Genomic DNA, 16,100 nt, shown 5'->3' on the forward strand with positions numbered 1-16,100 from the left:
CTAGAGACTGCCTAGAATTTCCATAGAACCATAGAACATTACAGCACAGAAACAGGCCTTTCGGCCCTTCTTGGCTGTGCCAAACCATTTTTCTGCCTAATCCCACTGACCTGCACCTGGACCATATCCCTCCATACAACCTCTCATCCATGTAGCTGTCCAAGTTTTTCTTAAATGTTAAAAGTGATCCCGCATTTACCACTTCATCTGGCAGTTCATTCCAGACTCGTACCACTCTCTGTGTGAAGAAGCCCCCCTCCCCCATGTTCCTTTTAAACTTTTCCCCCTTCACCTTTAACCCATGTCCTCTGGTTTTTTTTCTCCCCTAGCCTCAGTGGAAAAAGCTTGCTTGCATTCACTCTATCTATACCCATCATAATTTTATATACCTCTATCAAGTCGCCCCTCATTCTCCTACGCTCCAGGGAATAAAGTCCTAACCTATTCAACCTTTCTCTGTAACTCAGTTTCTCAAGTCCCGGCAACATCCTTGTAAACCTTCTCTGCACTCTTTCAACCTTATTAATATCCTTCCTGTACTGCGGTGACCAAAACTGCACACAATACTCCAAATTTGGCCTCACCAATGCCTTAAACAACCTCATCATAACATTCCAACTCTTATACTCAATACCTTGATTTATAAAGGCCTATGTACCAAAACCTCTCTTTATTACCCTATCTACCTGTGACACCACTTTTAGGGAAATTTGTATCTGTATTCCTAGATCCCTCTGTTCTACTGCACTCCTCAGTGCCCTACCATTTACCTTGTATGTACCACCTTGGTTTTCCCCTCCAAAGTGCAATACCTCACACTTATCTGTATTAAACTCCATCTGCTATTTTTCAGCCCATTTTTGCAGCTGGTCCAAATCCCTCTGCAAACTTTGAAAACCTTCCTCACTGCCCACTACACCTCCAATCTTTGTATCATCAGCAAATCTGGTGATCCAGTTTACCACATTATCATCCAGATTATTGATACAGATGACAAATAACAATGGACCTAGCACCGATCCCTGTGGCACACACCTAGTCACAGGCCTCCATTCAGAGAAGCAATCCTCCACTACCACACCCAGACTTCTCCCATTGAGCCAATGTCTAATCCAATTTACTACCTCTGCATGTATACCTAGCGTCTGAATATTCCTAACTAACTTCCCATGCATGACCTTGTCAAAGGCATTACTGATGTCCATGTAGACAACATCCACTGCCTTCCCTTCATCCACTCTCCTGGTAACCTCCTCGAAAAACTCTAATAGATTTGTTAAACATGACCTACCACGCACAAAGCTGTGTTGACTCTCCCTAATAAGTCCCTGTCTATCTAAATACTTGTAGATCCTATCTCTTAGTACTCCTTCCAATAATTTACCTACTACCGACATCAAACTTACTGACCTGTAATTTCCTGGATTACTTTTGGAGCCTTTTTCAAACAACGGAACAACATGAGCTATCCTCCAATCCTCTGGCATCACTCCCATGGATACCGACATTTTAAATATATCTGCCAGGGCCCCTGCAATTTCAACACTAGTCTCCTTCAAGGTCCCTGTCAGGTCCTGGGGATTTATCTACTCTGATTTGCCTCAAGATAGCAAACACCTTCTCCTCTTCAATCTGTATAGGTTCCATGACCTCACTACTTGTTTGCCTTATTTCCATTGACTCCATGCCAGTTTCCTTAGTAAATACAGATGCAAAAAACCCATTTAAGATCTCCCCCATTTCTTTTGGTTCCATACATAGCCGACCACTCTGATCTTCAAGAGGACCAATTTTATCCCTTAATATCCTTTTGCTCTTAATATACCTGTAGAAGCTCTTTGGATTATCCTTCACCTTGACTGCCAAAGCTACCTCATGTCTTCTTTTAGCCCTTCTGATTTCTATCTTAAGTATTTTTTTGCACTTTTTATACTCCTCTTGTACCTTATTTGCTCCCTGTTTCCTATATGTATCATACATCTCTCTCTTCTTCTTTATCAGAGTTCCAATATCCCTAGAGAACCAAGGTTCCTTATCCTTATTCACTTTGCCTTTAATCCTGACAGGAACATACAAACTCTGCACTCTCAAAATTTCTCCTTTGAAGGCCTCCCACTTACCAGCAACATCCTTGTCAGAAAACAACCTGTTACAATCCACGCTTTTTAGATCCTTTCTCATTTCTTCAAATTTGGCCTTTTTCCAGTTTAGAACCTCAACCCAAGGACCAGATCTATCTTTATCCATGATCAAGTTGAAACTAGCGGTGTTATGATCACTGGAACCAAAGTATAGCACTCTATTTTTCTATGTCCGTATCTAAGAAGCTCTTAAAAGAGCCTATTGTATCCTCTTCTCCTGAGACCTCGTGGATTTCCAGATGCTTTGGTCCCCCCACCCCACATCCAAAGGACACTGTGGATTGCCCAAGTGTGACTGAATCTGTTGTTGCCGAGAAGATTGCAGAAGTTAAATGTGGGACTGAGTAACATGCACCAGATGCTGGGAGAACCCAGCGGGCCAGGCAGTCTGGAGCGGAATAAACAGTCAATGTTTTGGGCTGAGACCCTTCATCAGGACTGGAAAGGAAGCAGGAAGAAGGCAGAATAAGAAGTTGGAGTAGAGGGAAGGCCTCAGCATAAGTGGTTATTCTCCTCCGTAGATGCTGCCTGACTTGTTGCATTTCTCCAGCATTTTATATGTGTAGTTGCAACTATAACCCCCAGTTTTAGACACTCCAGGCATGAGAAACATTACACTACAGGCGTGAGAAACATTACACTACAGGTGTGAGAAACATTACACCACAGGTGTGAGAAACTTTACACTACAGGCAGGAGAAACCTTATACGACAGGCGTGAGAAACATTACACTACAGGTGTAGGAAACATTACACTACAGGCTTGGGAAACATTACAGATGTAAGGTGTGAGAAACCTTACATTACAGGCATGAGAAATATTGGAGACACAAGAGGCAGCAGGTGCTTGAGTCTGGATCAGTACGTCATTTGTCGGTGGAGCTCGGGGGGGGGGGTAATGCGCAGCACATTAGTGTTAACGCTATTGCAGTGCCCGTGACTCAGGTTCAATTCCCGCTGTCATCTGTAAGGTGTTTGTACGTTCTCCTCATGACCGCGTGGGATTCCTCAAGCACATCCTCAGTCTGTGTTGGTTGTTGGTACATATGATGCACTTCACTCGATGTTTCAATGTTCTGATGTCAAGTAAAGCTAACCTTAATCTTTAATCAACTTCACACCCACCATCTCAAGCCAAGCTGGAGTGTGACACACTTTAATTAGATTCTCCCTCATTCTCCAATATTCAAATGTATGTAGACCTCAAATAAATAGGACGTGTTGAAAGTATAGGCATTATTCTGCTGTGTGTGTCAATTTTGATTCCAGAACGATATACAATACTTCGACCTTCACTTGGAGTACAGCCCTAATTTCTGTCCTGATGCAGATCTGTGTCTTAAACTTCAATAGTTCTTCCCCTCCCTCTGCTCTCGATCTACTGAATTCCTCCAGCAGATTGTCCATTGGTCTAGCTTCCAGTACCTGCAGTCTCTTGTGTCTCCTACTGCCCTAGTCTTCTCAATTATACCCTACGTAATAAAACTATCATTGGAGGGATCAGACAGCCATAAGTCATACAGGATGGAAACAGGCCCTCTGGCCCCACTCACCGATACCAACTGAGTTATCCAGAGAGTTAGTTCCATTTGCCCACACTTGACCCATAGCCTCTAAACCCTTTCTGTCTATCTAATTATGTAGATGACTTTGAAATGTTGCTAATGCTCAGTTGGCATGGTAACAGGATGTCCAGGGCACTAGTGACCAGGGTTAATTTTTGTTGCTGTCTCTAAGTATCTTGCATGATCTCCCTGTGACTGTGTGAGTTTCCTCTGAATTAAGACTAGACAGGTGTGGGCATGCTGTGTTGTCAACAGTAGCAAGGCAGCACTTGTGGGCTAACCCCAGCACATCCTCACACTGTGCTCATTGTTGCTGCAAAGGGCACTTTCCCTGTGCATTTTGATGCACACTTGACAACTAAAGTTAATCATTTATCATTAATGTGCCTGCATCAACCACTATTTCTGCCACCTCGTTCCATATACACACCACCCTTTGAGTGAAGAAGCTTTCTCTGACTTCCCATTTAAACATCTTGCTTCCTATCTTAAATCTATGCCCTCTATGAACCACTTCCCTGGGGCTGCTGAAAGCAAATGACAGAGCCAAACAGAACACAAACTGGCCATTAACCAACTTAGCACAATTCACTAACCCCAAATAGTATGTCTTTGGAATGTGGGACATTTGCTTTTCAAAGCTCAAAGTAAATTTTTTATCAAAGTACACATACAACCCTGAGATGTGTTTTCTTGCGAGCATTCTCAGTAAATCCAAGTGTCATCATAGAGTCAATGAAAGACTGCACCCAACAGGACAGACAAAGAACCAAGGTACAAAAGACAACAAATTGTGCACATATAAAGGGAAAACTGTGAAATAATTATAACAATAAATAAATAAGCAATAAATATCGAGAACATGAGATGAAGAGCCCTTGAAAGGGTGTCCATAGGTTATGGAAGCAGTTCAGTGATGGGGTGAGTGAAGTTGAGTGAAGTTATCTCTGTGGGTTCAAGAGCCTGATGGGTTGAGGGGTAACAACTGTTCCTGAAGCTGGAGGTGTGGGTCCCGAGGCTTCTGTACCTTCTTCCTGATGGCAGCAGTGAGAAGAGAGCACAACCTGGGTGGTGGGGGTCTCTGATGATGGACGCTGCTTTTCTGCGACATTGCTCCACATGACTGTGCTCAGTGGTGAGGAGGGTCTTCCCCATGATGCACCAAGCAGTATCCACTACTTTTTGCAGGATTCTCCATTCAAAAGCATTGGTATTTCCATACCAAACCATGATATAACCAGTCAATATACTCTTCTCTACTCAAAGTTTTAGATGTCATGCTGAATCTTCAAAAACTTCTAAGAAAGCAGAGGTGCTGCCAATATCTATACTAATCCAGTTTCTCTGCTTTGGGTCCATAGCCTTCTATGTAATGGTTATGCAAGTGCCTATCTAGATGTATCTCAGGACTGAGAGTCATTGAACGGTTTATTGTACATAATTTTATTTTTGAATGAAGTATATTTTGTTTAATAAAAAAAATCTCCAACAATATACATCAAGTACAGGGGGGCATCCAGCCAGTCATGTCCCTGGCAGTAAAATACACTCAATGGCCATTTTACACCTGTGTTAATGCATATATCTAATCAACCAATCATGTGGCAGCAACTCAATCCATAGAAGTACTTATAGGTTCAGTTGTTGTTCAGACCAAACAGCAGACTGTGGAAGGAATGCGATCAAAGTGACTTTGACAATTGTCAGTGCCAGGTGGGGTGGTTTAAGCATCTCAGAAACTGCTGATCTCCTGGGATTTTCACGCACAACAGTTTGTAGAGTTTACAGGGAATGGTGAGAAAATAAAAAGCATCCAGTGAGTGCCATTTCAGTGGGCGAAAATACCTTGTTCATGAGTGAGGTCAGACGGGTTCAAGCTGACAGGGCAGCAACAGTAACTCAAATAACCACGTAGAAACATAGAAAACCTGCAGCACAATACAGGCCCTTCGGCCCACAATGCTGTGCCGAACATGTGCTTACTTTAGAAATTACCTAGGGTTACCCATTGCCCTCTATTTTTCTAAGCTCCATGTAATTATCTAAGAGTCTCTTAAAAGACCCTATTGTATCTGTCTCCACCATCATTGCTGGCAGACCATTCGACACACTCACCACTCTCTGCGTAAAAAACATACCTGACGTCTCCTCTGTATCTACTTCCAAGCACCTTTAACTGTGCCCTCCATGCTAGCCATTTCATCCCTGGGAAAAAGCCTCTAATTATCCACATGATCAATGCCTCTCATCATCTTATACACCTCTATCAGGTCACCTCTCCTCCTCCGTCGCTCCAAGGAAAAAAGGCCAAGTTCATTCAACCTATTCTCATAAGGTATGCTCACCAATCCAGGCAACATCCTGGCAAATCTCCTCTGCACCCTTTCTATAGTTTCTATGTACTTCCTGTAGTGAGGTGACCAGAACTGATCACAGTACTCCAAGTGGTGTCTGACAAAGGCCCTATATAGCTGTAACATTACCTCTCGGCTCTTGAACTCAATCCCATTGTTGAAGAAGACCAATGCCTCCTTAACCACAGAGTCAACCTGCGCAGCAGCTTTGAGTGTCCTATGGACTTGGACCCCAAGATTCCTCTGACCCTCCACACTGCAAAGAGTGTTACCATTAATATTATATTCTCCCATCATATTTGACCTATGAAAATGAACCACCTCACACTTATCTAGGTTGAACTCTATCTGTCACTTCTCAGCCCAGTTTTGCATCCTATTGATATTCTGCTGTAAGCTCTGACAGTCCTCCACACTACCACAATCCCCCCAACCTTTGTGTCATCAAACGTGTTATGACATTGGTGTGCTGAAGAGCAGCTCTGAAGCACAACATGTTGAACCTTGAAGTGAGTGGGCTAGAGCACCAGAAGACCTAATAAAGGGGCTACTTTGTGTAGACCTAGTATCTGCCCACCTTGTAACCCTTGTTTCATTGTAGGTCATGATTCTTAATTATACACCCAGGTACCACTCAGATGTGTTACCATCTTCTGTGTCTACCACCCTTCCAGTCACCTAGCACCATGTGTGAAAGTAGAGTAACACAGCAGATGCTGGAGGAACTCAGAGTTAAACAGCATCCTATGGATGGAAGGGGACAGTCAATGTTTTGTGTCAGGAACCTGCAACATCTTGTGAAACAAACAAGGCTGAAGTCCAACCTAAAATGCTATATAAATCGTAAGAGTCATAGATAGGGTAAATAGTCAGTACTTTTTTTTCATGTGAGGGTAATCAAAAACAAGAGGGCATAAGTTGGGAGGAACACAAGAGATTCTGCAGATGCTGGAAATTCAGAGTATTGTATATAAAATGCTGGAGTGACTCAGTAGGTTAGGTAGCATCTATGAAAGGAATAAAGGGATGAAATTTCGATCTGAGACTCTTCATCGGGACTGAAAAGCAAGAATAAGGTAGGGGGAGGGGAATGAGTACAGTTTAGAAGGTGATAGGTGAAACCATATGAGGGGGGAAGGTAAGTTGGTGAGGGGGAGGGGCGAAGTGAGAAGCTGGGAGGTGAAAGGTGGATAGGAGGGGAGAATGGACCATGGGGGATAGGGTCCAGCATGATAGGAAGGGGAGGAGAAGAGAAGAGGGAAAAAGGGAGCCAGAGTAGGGAATAAAAGAAGAGAGAAAGGGATGGAGGAGTTCCTCAAGCATTTTGTGTGCATTACATAAAATGTTTTAAAGGAACTTAAGTGGAAAGTCTTTGTTCACATGGAATAGTTGATATCATTCTGCCAGAGGAGTTAGAACATAAAAGCTACTGAGGCTCCCCATCAGTTGGGGTCGGCCATGGATATTGTGTTGTAGCTGTCTAGGTGATATGTAAGCCAAGACAGTACAATATGGCGAGCAAGCCATGCCCATGCGGCAGGCTCCCCCTCTCCATGCAGCTCCCCCATCCCCTCCACACTCCTCCCCCCATGAGTGAGTATAGCCTTATGCTTTGCTGTGCTTTGAGATCAGAGTTTCCTTCTCCTAGATGAACTGCCAACCATGGCTGATGAGCCCAACCTGCCTGAAGCAACTAGTTTTAAGATGCCAGTAACCCACCTTTGCCCCTTCTCCTGTCAGTAGAAATGGCTCCACCAGGGTTAGTAGCAAAATCACATGTGAAGGTCAGGAGCTGGACTTGGTTGTCAGAAGCTATTTGTGACACACACCATTGGGAACATTTAATAGGTTGTGGGACTTTACTCCTACTACGACCTCTGGCTATGACGGCCTTAAGCAACCAGAACATAGAGATGATTGAATTTTTTAGAGACATTTAGAGTGGCAGCAGAAAAGGCAAGGCAATGAAGGATGCGGACCTAACATGCTTAGTGTAAGTGAGCAAATAGACCTTGTGGCCATAAAGGCCTGGTTCTATGATGCATGAATCTATGACGCTATGCAAGGAAATCAATGGCAAGGCCACCAGATGAGTGCAAGTGCAAACTGGTGAAGTAATGCTAATCAGAAAGTGAATTGTTCATTCCTTATTCTGCCCGATCATTATGCAATTCAGTAACAATTTAGTTGGCTCGTAGTTGCCATCTGAAATGCCCCAGCAAGCCACATCGTTTAAGGGCACTAAGGGACAGGGATAAATGTTAAGAAATTCACAGGTGTGAAAGAGAAAAGAAATAGTGGAAGTAATATCAAGTTAGACATTAGTCCATCTTCTGAATCATTGGCCCTGTTTCTCTTTCCACGGATGCTGTCTGACCTGTTAAGTATTTCCATCATTTTTTGTTTTTATTTCAGCTTTCTAGCATCCACAGTTTTCTTTTTTAATGCGGAAAATGAACCCCCAATATGTGGATATTCGGTCCACACAGCAGTATGGTGGTAAGCATAACGTTATTACAACACTAGTGACATGTTCAGTTACCACCACTGTCCACATGGAGCTTGTATGTTCTCCCCATGACTGTGATGGGTTTCCTCTGGGTGCTCCGGTTTCCTTCCATATTCATTGATGTACATGTAACAGGTAAATGGGACACATGGGTACAACTGGGTGGTGCAGGCTCATTGCTAGTCAATATGATTTATGTTGGTTCTGAAGTTAATGTATGGATCCATATACTGTACCAGAGACAGAAAAATCAGGCTTACCCCATGCCTTGCTTTCTTGTTCATTTTCATATATTCTGTGGGAAAGATATGATATATTCATTGGTTAAAATGTTTAAATATTGAATACTTTTCAAGGGCTATTAAAAAGTCACAAAATTTATAATATCACCATTTCATTATCAAATGGATTATGATAAGGTCACATAACTATTCGAATGCTTTGGATATTCAACAAAACAGTAATTTTTATATTTTCTTTATTTTCATAGAGAATGGTCAACATTTTATCTTAAGCACTTTATGTTTCAAGCACAGAAATGAATAGACATCAAACATGAGAAGGTCTGCAGATTCTGGAAATTCAAAGCAACACACACAACATGCTGGAGGAACTCAGCAGGTCAGACAGCCTTTATGGAAATGAATATAGATAGTTGATGTTTTGGTCTGAGATCCTTCTTAAGGACTGGAGAGGAAGGGGGACAGGAAGGAGGATAGGTGAAGCCAGGTGGGTGGGAAAGATAAAGGGCTAGAGAGAAAGGAATCAGACAGCAGAGAAGAGTGGACCATAAGAGAAAGTAAAGGAGGAGGGGACCCACTTTGGAAATTAATATGTTTTAAGCCCTATCCAGGCTAGGAAGCAAGCGGGGTACACTGCTGCCCTCTTTGATATGTGATACCATTATTCTGACTTTCTGTCATTTTACAAGTTTTAGGAAACACCTTTTCCGAAGTTCCAACACAAGAGATCCCACAGATGCTGGAAGTCCAGAGTAACAGAGCAGGTCAGGCAGAATTGATATAGAGAAAGCAGTCAATGTTATGTGCTGTGACCATTCATCAGGACCAAGTAACTTTTAAGCAAGTATCGGTCCAGTATTAGCACCTTACGTGAGAGCAAAGCAGGAGGCCAGTTCATTTTATGTGTGGAATCCCTTCTTATCTTCTAAACATTAAGGAGACAGGACAAATCAGTACTGGGACAAAGCACTGCTATTTCACAGTTCTGCCTGTGTGGAGATGGCATGATAACTCTGTGACCATCATGGGTCACTTCCTGCTACTCCAGTTTTGCCCCATGTCCCAAAGTCATAGGGGTTTACAAACTACTTGTGAATTACCCCTAGGAGATATTGGTGGCACAAAAATGAAAGGAAATATGATAAGAGAATAAGCTACTAGCATAATGGAACTCATTGGTTTGCTCTGCCTGGGGTAAGCATCGATCTAAAAGGCTGAAAGGCCTCCTTCTGTGTCCTGTGGATTTTTATAAAATAAACTGGACAGGGGAGGTGCTGCGGATAAGTAGCAACTTTGCTTACTTGACTGTTGATGAAAATTCAGATGCATGCTCAACCAAACCTGCATTGCAAGATGAGGGACACAAAGGGTGGGAATGACTTAAAATTGAGTATAATGCAATTCCTCATTGAGTCATCTACCCCAGGAGGGTTGTGCATGCTAGATCACTTAGGGCTGTTAAGGAGGAAATAAACTCAAAAAAGACTACTTCCTATTCTTTATCTTAAATCAATCACCCTTTCTGGGGTATAGGCTGCTGACAGCAGCTCCCCAGTGTCCTATACCCTGGGCCAATCTTTCACCAGTTTGATAGAAGGCTGGTTAGCTCAGTGGCTTCCACGGACTAGCGGCTTTCACCACATGACTTCATACACCTTCTAGACAAAGATCCTTCTCCCCCAAGGATGAGGTCTTTGGAGCTTCTGTTGGTGTTTCTCTAGCACTGAGTTTTTATGGGAATGGAGTTACTAGCCCCATGCCCAGTCCCTCCTCCTTCTGCAGTTGGGCTTGGGAGTTAAGAAAGACGGCAGATTCTGTAGATGCTGGAAATCTGGAGCAAAACACACAAAATACTGGAGGAACTCAACGGGTCAGGCAGCATCCATGGAGGAAAACGAATGGCTGATGTCTCAGGCCGAGACACTTCATCAGGACAAAAAGGAAGTAGACATGTTTTGCAAGGCCAGGGAATTGAGGGCAATGAGCAACTGGCAGAGAGGCGGAGATAGGTCTGGGACAGTTCAGGTCAGATAATATTGTGAGGCAGATTGCAGGGGCCGAGAAGCCTGCTATCAATCTGCCATGTTCCTGTGTTCCTGAAATGATATGTTTCAAAACGATGAATCAATATGAATTTTTTTTGACAATTCAGAAGGCTGTTACCTGTTGATTTTTCGGTGACATAATGAACGAATTGTCTGCAGAATTAAAACAAAAATATTATGTTACCAAATAGATTTAAGCAGAAGGCTGCAAGCACTCATTTCCATTCAATAGGGACCAGATGAAGGCAAACAGATTGGATCATTTAAATTTAGAAGGGACAGATAGAATATGCAAATAAATTAATGTGTAACTCACCTCTGAAGAGCAACACAAGCTGCAATAGGGAAAAAAGCAAGAAGTGTTAATTGTGGCTGAAACTACATGGATAAAACTGTCTGCAATTTCTAACACCTTGCATTGAACACTTGTTACTGTATTTAATTTGATGATTTTGTGTGGGTGAAAAAGTATTATTTTACAAATAAGGCCTTAAACATGTTTAAATAGTGACTTCCATTTATTTAGGCAAACATGGTAGTTGCTAATAACCAATTTTGTCTACCTTGCAATTGCTTCTCCTCATTGAAGAATGGACCCATATTTCCTTCCCCAAGTTCTACCACAAGACCATAATAAACATTTGCTGCTGGTTATAATCCTCTGGTCATTGACTTAATGCAGGGGTGGGCAAAGTTTTTGACTTGTGGGCCACAAAGGGTTCTAAAATTTGACAGGGGGGCCGGACCAGGAGCAGATGGACGGAGTGTTTTGGTAATACACCTCATAAGATAAAATAAAATATCATGGGATATGTAGAAAACATGTGCTTTAATTTCAATTGAAAATGAACAAATGCATTACAACAAAATATCTGTCTTTGAAGTCCCATGGTATTTAGCTATTTATTGAAATGACTTTTAAAACACTGAAAATTAAATGAATAAAATACAGCTTTTTTTAATAGTAACAGTTATTATTTTAAAGCACTGAAAATTCTGTTATCCTTCAAGATATTATCATCATCACTCTCCTCCTGCCTGTCTATTTCAAAAAAGGTAGGAGATGCAGGTCTACTTGTCCTGCTCCTTCTTATTCAATTGTCCCCTGTGCCAAAACTCAACAACGACCAGCAAAAAGACAGTACGGTGACAGCGCGCCAGAATGCGGAGCGCGTTATTTGATCTGGAGCGCATTTTTTATTTTGAGAACGCACGAGCACCTGCGCACTTAACAGAAATGACATGTAACATGTAAGGCTTATTGAAAAAATATTTTCAAATGCATTTTTTACATAACACAACGAAGAAACTTATTTTTAATTTCAGTGGGAACAGTGTTGTTGGTCTCCCTTTTTAGCCAGCGCATCAAAGTCTGGATTTAGTTTTGTTGTGGCAATTCTCAGGATGGATCTGAGGTGTTGGTCAATTAACTTGGATCTGTGGCTGGCTTTGTTGATGTTCATGACGCTGAACACCTGTTCACACAAATAGGTCGGGCCGAACAAAGAGTAAAGCACAAATGTGGAGTAATACGCTGCACCTCAACAAAGATCAATGTGTAGCGGTGTGCTACATGCAGCGCTAAAATTACGACACGGAGTCGGTAACTGCAGTCGAGGAAAAAAACTTTATTCGAAATCCCCAGCCTCACTTTTAAGCCTCCCTGAACCTGCCCTCCATGGCGCAGAGGCTCCAAAGCTCTGTGCTCGCAAATCCCCGCAGGCTATCTCCCTTAGCCGGAACGCTGGCTAATTGTGAGCCGGTTCGGATGTGCCAGGAAATGGGTCGCCACAAATGTATATAGAGTGCGTCATCTATTGGGAAAACGCCAGAATTGCGGGGAAAAACGTTAACAAGGTTTATTAATATAATTTCATCAAGTTCTGCGGGCCGGATAAAAAAGCTTAATGGGCCGCATATGGCCCGCGGGCCGTAGTTTGCCCATGCCTGACTTAATGTCACTGACACTCAAGATAATGAAATAATCAACATTAATTAAAGATTTTTAGTGTTTGTCTGAAAACATCAATGAATATAATCTATTCTATGAAAGTTATACATTCGTGATTAAAGGCAATGAACAAAAGGTTTAAATTAGACTACAGGGCTACAAGAACTCCACCAAGGGTGATCCCAAGCCTGGCGACGAAAGAAAGAGGATTGGGATGGGTTTAGCAACACCATCCCCTAAAACCCAGAACTACAGAAATGCCAACAGGAGCTCCAAAGACCTCATCCCTGGGAGAGGAAGGATCTTTGAAGATGGGTTATACTTGGGGACAATCTGAAAGTTTGGCCCAGGATAGCAGAATTTGGTATGCTGCTATCAACAGCCTATGCCCCGGTAGAGGTGATGGGCTTAAGGAAGTAAATAATAAGAATAGAAAACATAGCAGAAGACTGAGGCTATTCAGCCCAATAAATTAATATTTATTCCTCAGACCATGAATAATTAGCCCTTTTGATATTCTCTTGAGAACAATCAGGATGTACAATGGATAATAAAACATATCATAAGTGCTTGGAAATAAGCTTTGATATTTTATAACTGAAACCATATGCATGTGTGTCTTGGGGCAGCATGGTAGTGTAGTGGTTAGCCCAACGCTGTGTAGTAGCAGTGACCTGGGTTCGATTCCAGCCACTGTCTGTAATGCATTTCTACATTTTCCTCAAGGGATTTCTCTGGATACGGAAATTTACAACATTGCCCAATCCAGTTGAAAAGCTGGGTGGGACATAATCGCACAGAAATCTCATAGCTCCAAAGACCCACACTCAGTCCTGATCCTGGCTGCTGTCTGAGTGGAGTTTGCACATCTTCCTGTGATCACATGTGGTATTCCTGCTTCTTCCAACATCCCAGTAGGCTGACCGGCTGCTATGAATTTCCTGATGTAGAATGGTAGAATGCCAAAGCCAGTTTCATTGCCATCTGCACAAGTACATCTATTTTGTAGATCTTGGGGTCCGAGTCCGAGTAATGTCTGTTCTAAAAAGACATCCTTCTATTCTGAATCTGTGCCTTCTGGTCCTGGACTCCCCCACTATTGGAAACATCCTCTCCACGTCCACTCTATCTATGCATTTCAATATTCGATTCGTTTCAGTGAGTTCCCCTCATTCTTCTAAACTCCAGTGAGTACAAGCCCAAAGACATCAAATGCTCCTCGTACATTAACCTTTTCATTTCTAGAATAATTCTCGTGAACCTCTTCTGGACCCACTCCAATGGCAGCATATCTCTGCTGAAGGGTCTCGGCCCAAAATGTCGACAGTGCTTCCTCCTATAGATGCAGTCTGGCCTGCTGCGTTCCACCAGCATTTTGTGTGTGTTGCATATCTTTTCTTACATAAGAGGCCCAAAACCCCTCACAATATTCCAAGTGTGGTCTGACCAATGCCGTATAAAGCCTTAACATCACATCCTTGCTTCTATATGCATACTATGGATTTATATTTCTCATGTGACATTGCAGACTATGTGGTGAAGATTCCCTCATGAAGGTTTGAGCCTGACTTTGCCCTGATGATAACCGAGGTTTGTTTCCAAGTTAACATGGTGTGCAACCTGCGAAGTCAGTTCATCAGTAAGGCATTCTCGATATCTGGCTCTTGTTCATTTAGTTGGTGGAAGGGTTGAAATGTGACAACTTATGGCAGAGGGTGGCATTTTTACCAAGGATATTCTCAGGACTAGATGGCCTGAGTTATTAGGAGAGGTTGGCCGGACTAAGACTTTATTCATTGGCATGAAAGATAATGAAAACAGCCTTATAGAAGTGATTAAAATGATGAGAGGCATGGGTAAAGTGGATAGTGTCAGTTTTTTCCTTGAGGTAGGGGAGACTAGGCTTAGAGTGAAAATGAGAGAAGGCGGAGTGGGAGAAATTACCAGAAGTTAGAGGAATCAATGCTCATGCTGTAGGGCTGGTGGCTATTTTTTTCATTCCCTGTTCTGACTCCCCTCTTACCCCTTCACTTCTCCTAAGATACATATCATCTCATGCCGGTGCCTCTTCTCCTTCCTTTTCTCCCATACCTCACTCTCCTCTCCTATCAGATTCCTTCTTCTTCAGCCCTTTACTTTTTCCACATAACACCTCCCCGATTCTCACCATCGACTCTCCCCCATCCACCTACCTTTCCCTTCACCTGGCTTCTCCTATCGCCTTCTAGCTTGTACACCTTTCCCCCCCACCCCCACCTTATTATTCAGGCTTCCTCCCTCTTCCTTGCCAGTCCTGATGAAGACTCTCAGCCCAAAACATCATTTCTTTGTGCTGCCTGACCTGCTGAGTTCCTCCAGCATTTGTATGTGTTACTCTGGATTTCCAGCATCTCCACAATTTTTTGCATTAGAGATACCAACATTTCAAGAATGACCGAAGAGGACTGTGTGATTAGAAATGAGAAAGTATATAATCATGATTTCATGTATAAAGTGTTAAAGAACAACTGGACCAAATCACTGGGAAAGTTTGGGCCATGGTCTTTTATGCCCACTGCAAATTTCATTTTGCGACTCCAAGATCCAGTTCTGATCCCACCTTAGCTTAAAATGTGCTGTCACAGCCCCAATACTTCTGGGCCTATGTATTCCAATGAACTCCTGTCCAGCCTCCCTCACTAAGTTCTCCACTACTTAGAGGTCAGCCAGACAAAACATTTCCGATGATATCATAACGAAACATTTCTGATGATGTCTAATTTCCACCAAGTCTTGTTCTCACTAACCTGCAATGACAGTCACACAAGCAACGGTTCAATTTTAAAATGGTCACACTATTGTTCAACATGATATCATCGCATCTCTATGGAGATCTTCTCATTTCTCCAATCTCACCCTCTTGCACCTTGTACTTTGGGTCTTACACTCTAATGTTCCCTCTCCAAGCCTCTCTGTCCTGCCATTTCTCTTTGCTCCTCTAAGAAAACCAACCCTTGTAACCTCAATTCAAATTTGGCTAATTTTTCTCAATATTTGCTGATGTGGTTTGTGTTTTGATATTGAATTGGTTGGAGATATTTTGGGATCTTTTACTCTGCGGAGGACCCAGGTCGCTGGTTGATGATTCATGCTAGAATATCAAAAAGTCAAGAATTGCTTGTGTGGATCAGCGGAGGGGATTAAATTGAAGTAATATTCTCTGAAATACATTTCACATCTGGATAGAGGTGCAGACTCCACTCGCACATTTGGAGATCTGTCCTAAATCATCTCACAGGGATATACTGACCCCC

General features: G+C 42.6%; 1 protein-coding gene across 2 annotated transcripts in view; it reads right to left on the minus strand.

Moving 5' to 3' along the window:
- Positions 1 to 16,100, minus strand: part of LOC132393825 (uncharacterized) — a 49,072-nt gene that overhangs the window by 12,626 nt on the left and 20,346 nt on the right. For both annotated transcript variants that reach the window (XM_059969216.1, XM_059969215.1), the window contains exons 4-6: positions 11,173 to 11,191; positions 10,975 to 11,009; positions 8,830 to 8,864 (exon numbers count right to left, since the gene is read on the minus strand). In XM_059969216.1, the coding sequence (XP_059825199.1) occupies positions 8,830 to 8,864; positions 10,975 to 11,009; positions 11,173 to 11,191 (89 nt within the window). The remainder of the gene's footprint in view (positions 1 to 8,829; positions 8,865 to 10,974; positions 11,010 to 11,172; positions 11,192 to 16,100) is intronic.

The sequence above is a fragment of the Hypanus sabinus genome, chromosome 5 (genome assembly GCF_030144855.1).
Source record: "Hypanus sabinus isolate sHypSab1 chromosome 5, sHypSab1.hap1, whole genome shotgun sequence".
Lineage (NCBI taxonomy): Eukaryota > Metazoa > Chordata > Chondrichthyes > Myliobatiformes > Dasyatidae > Hypanus > Hypanus sabinus.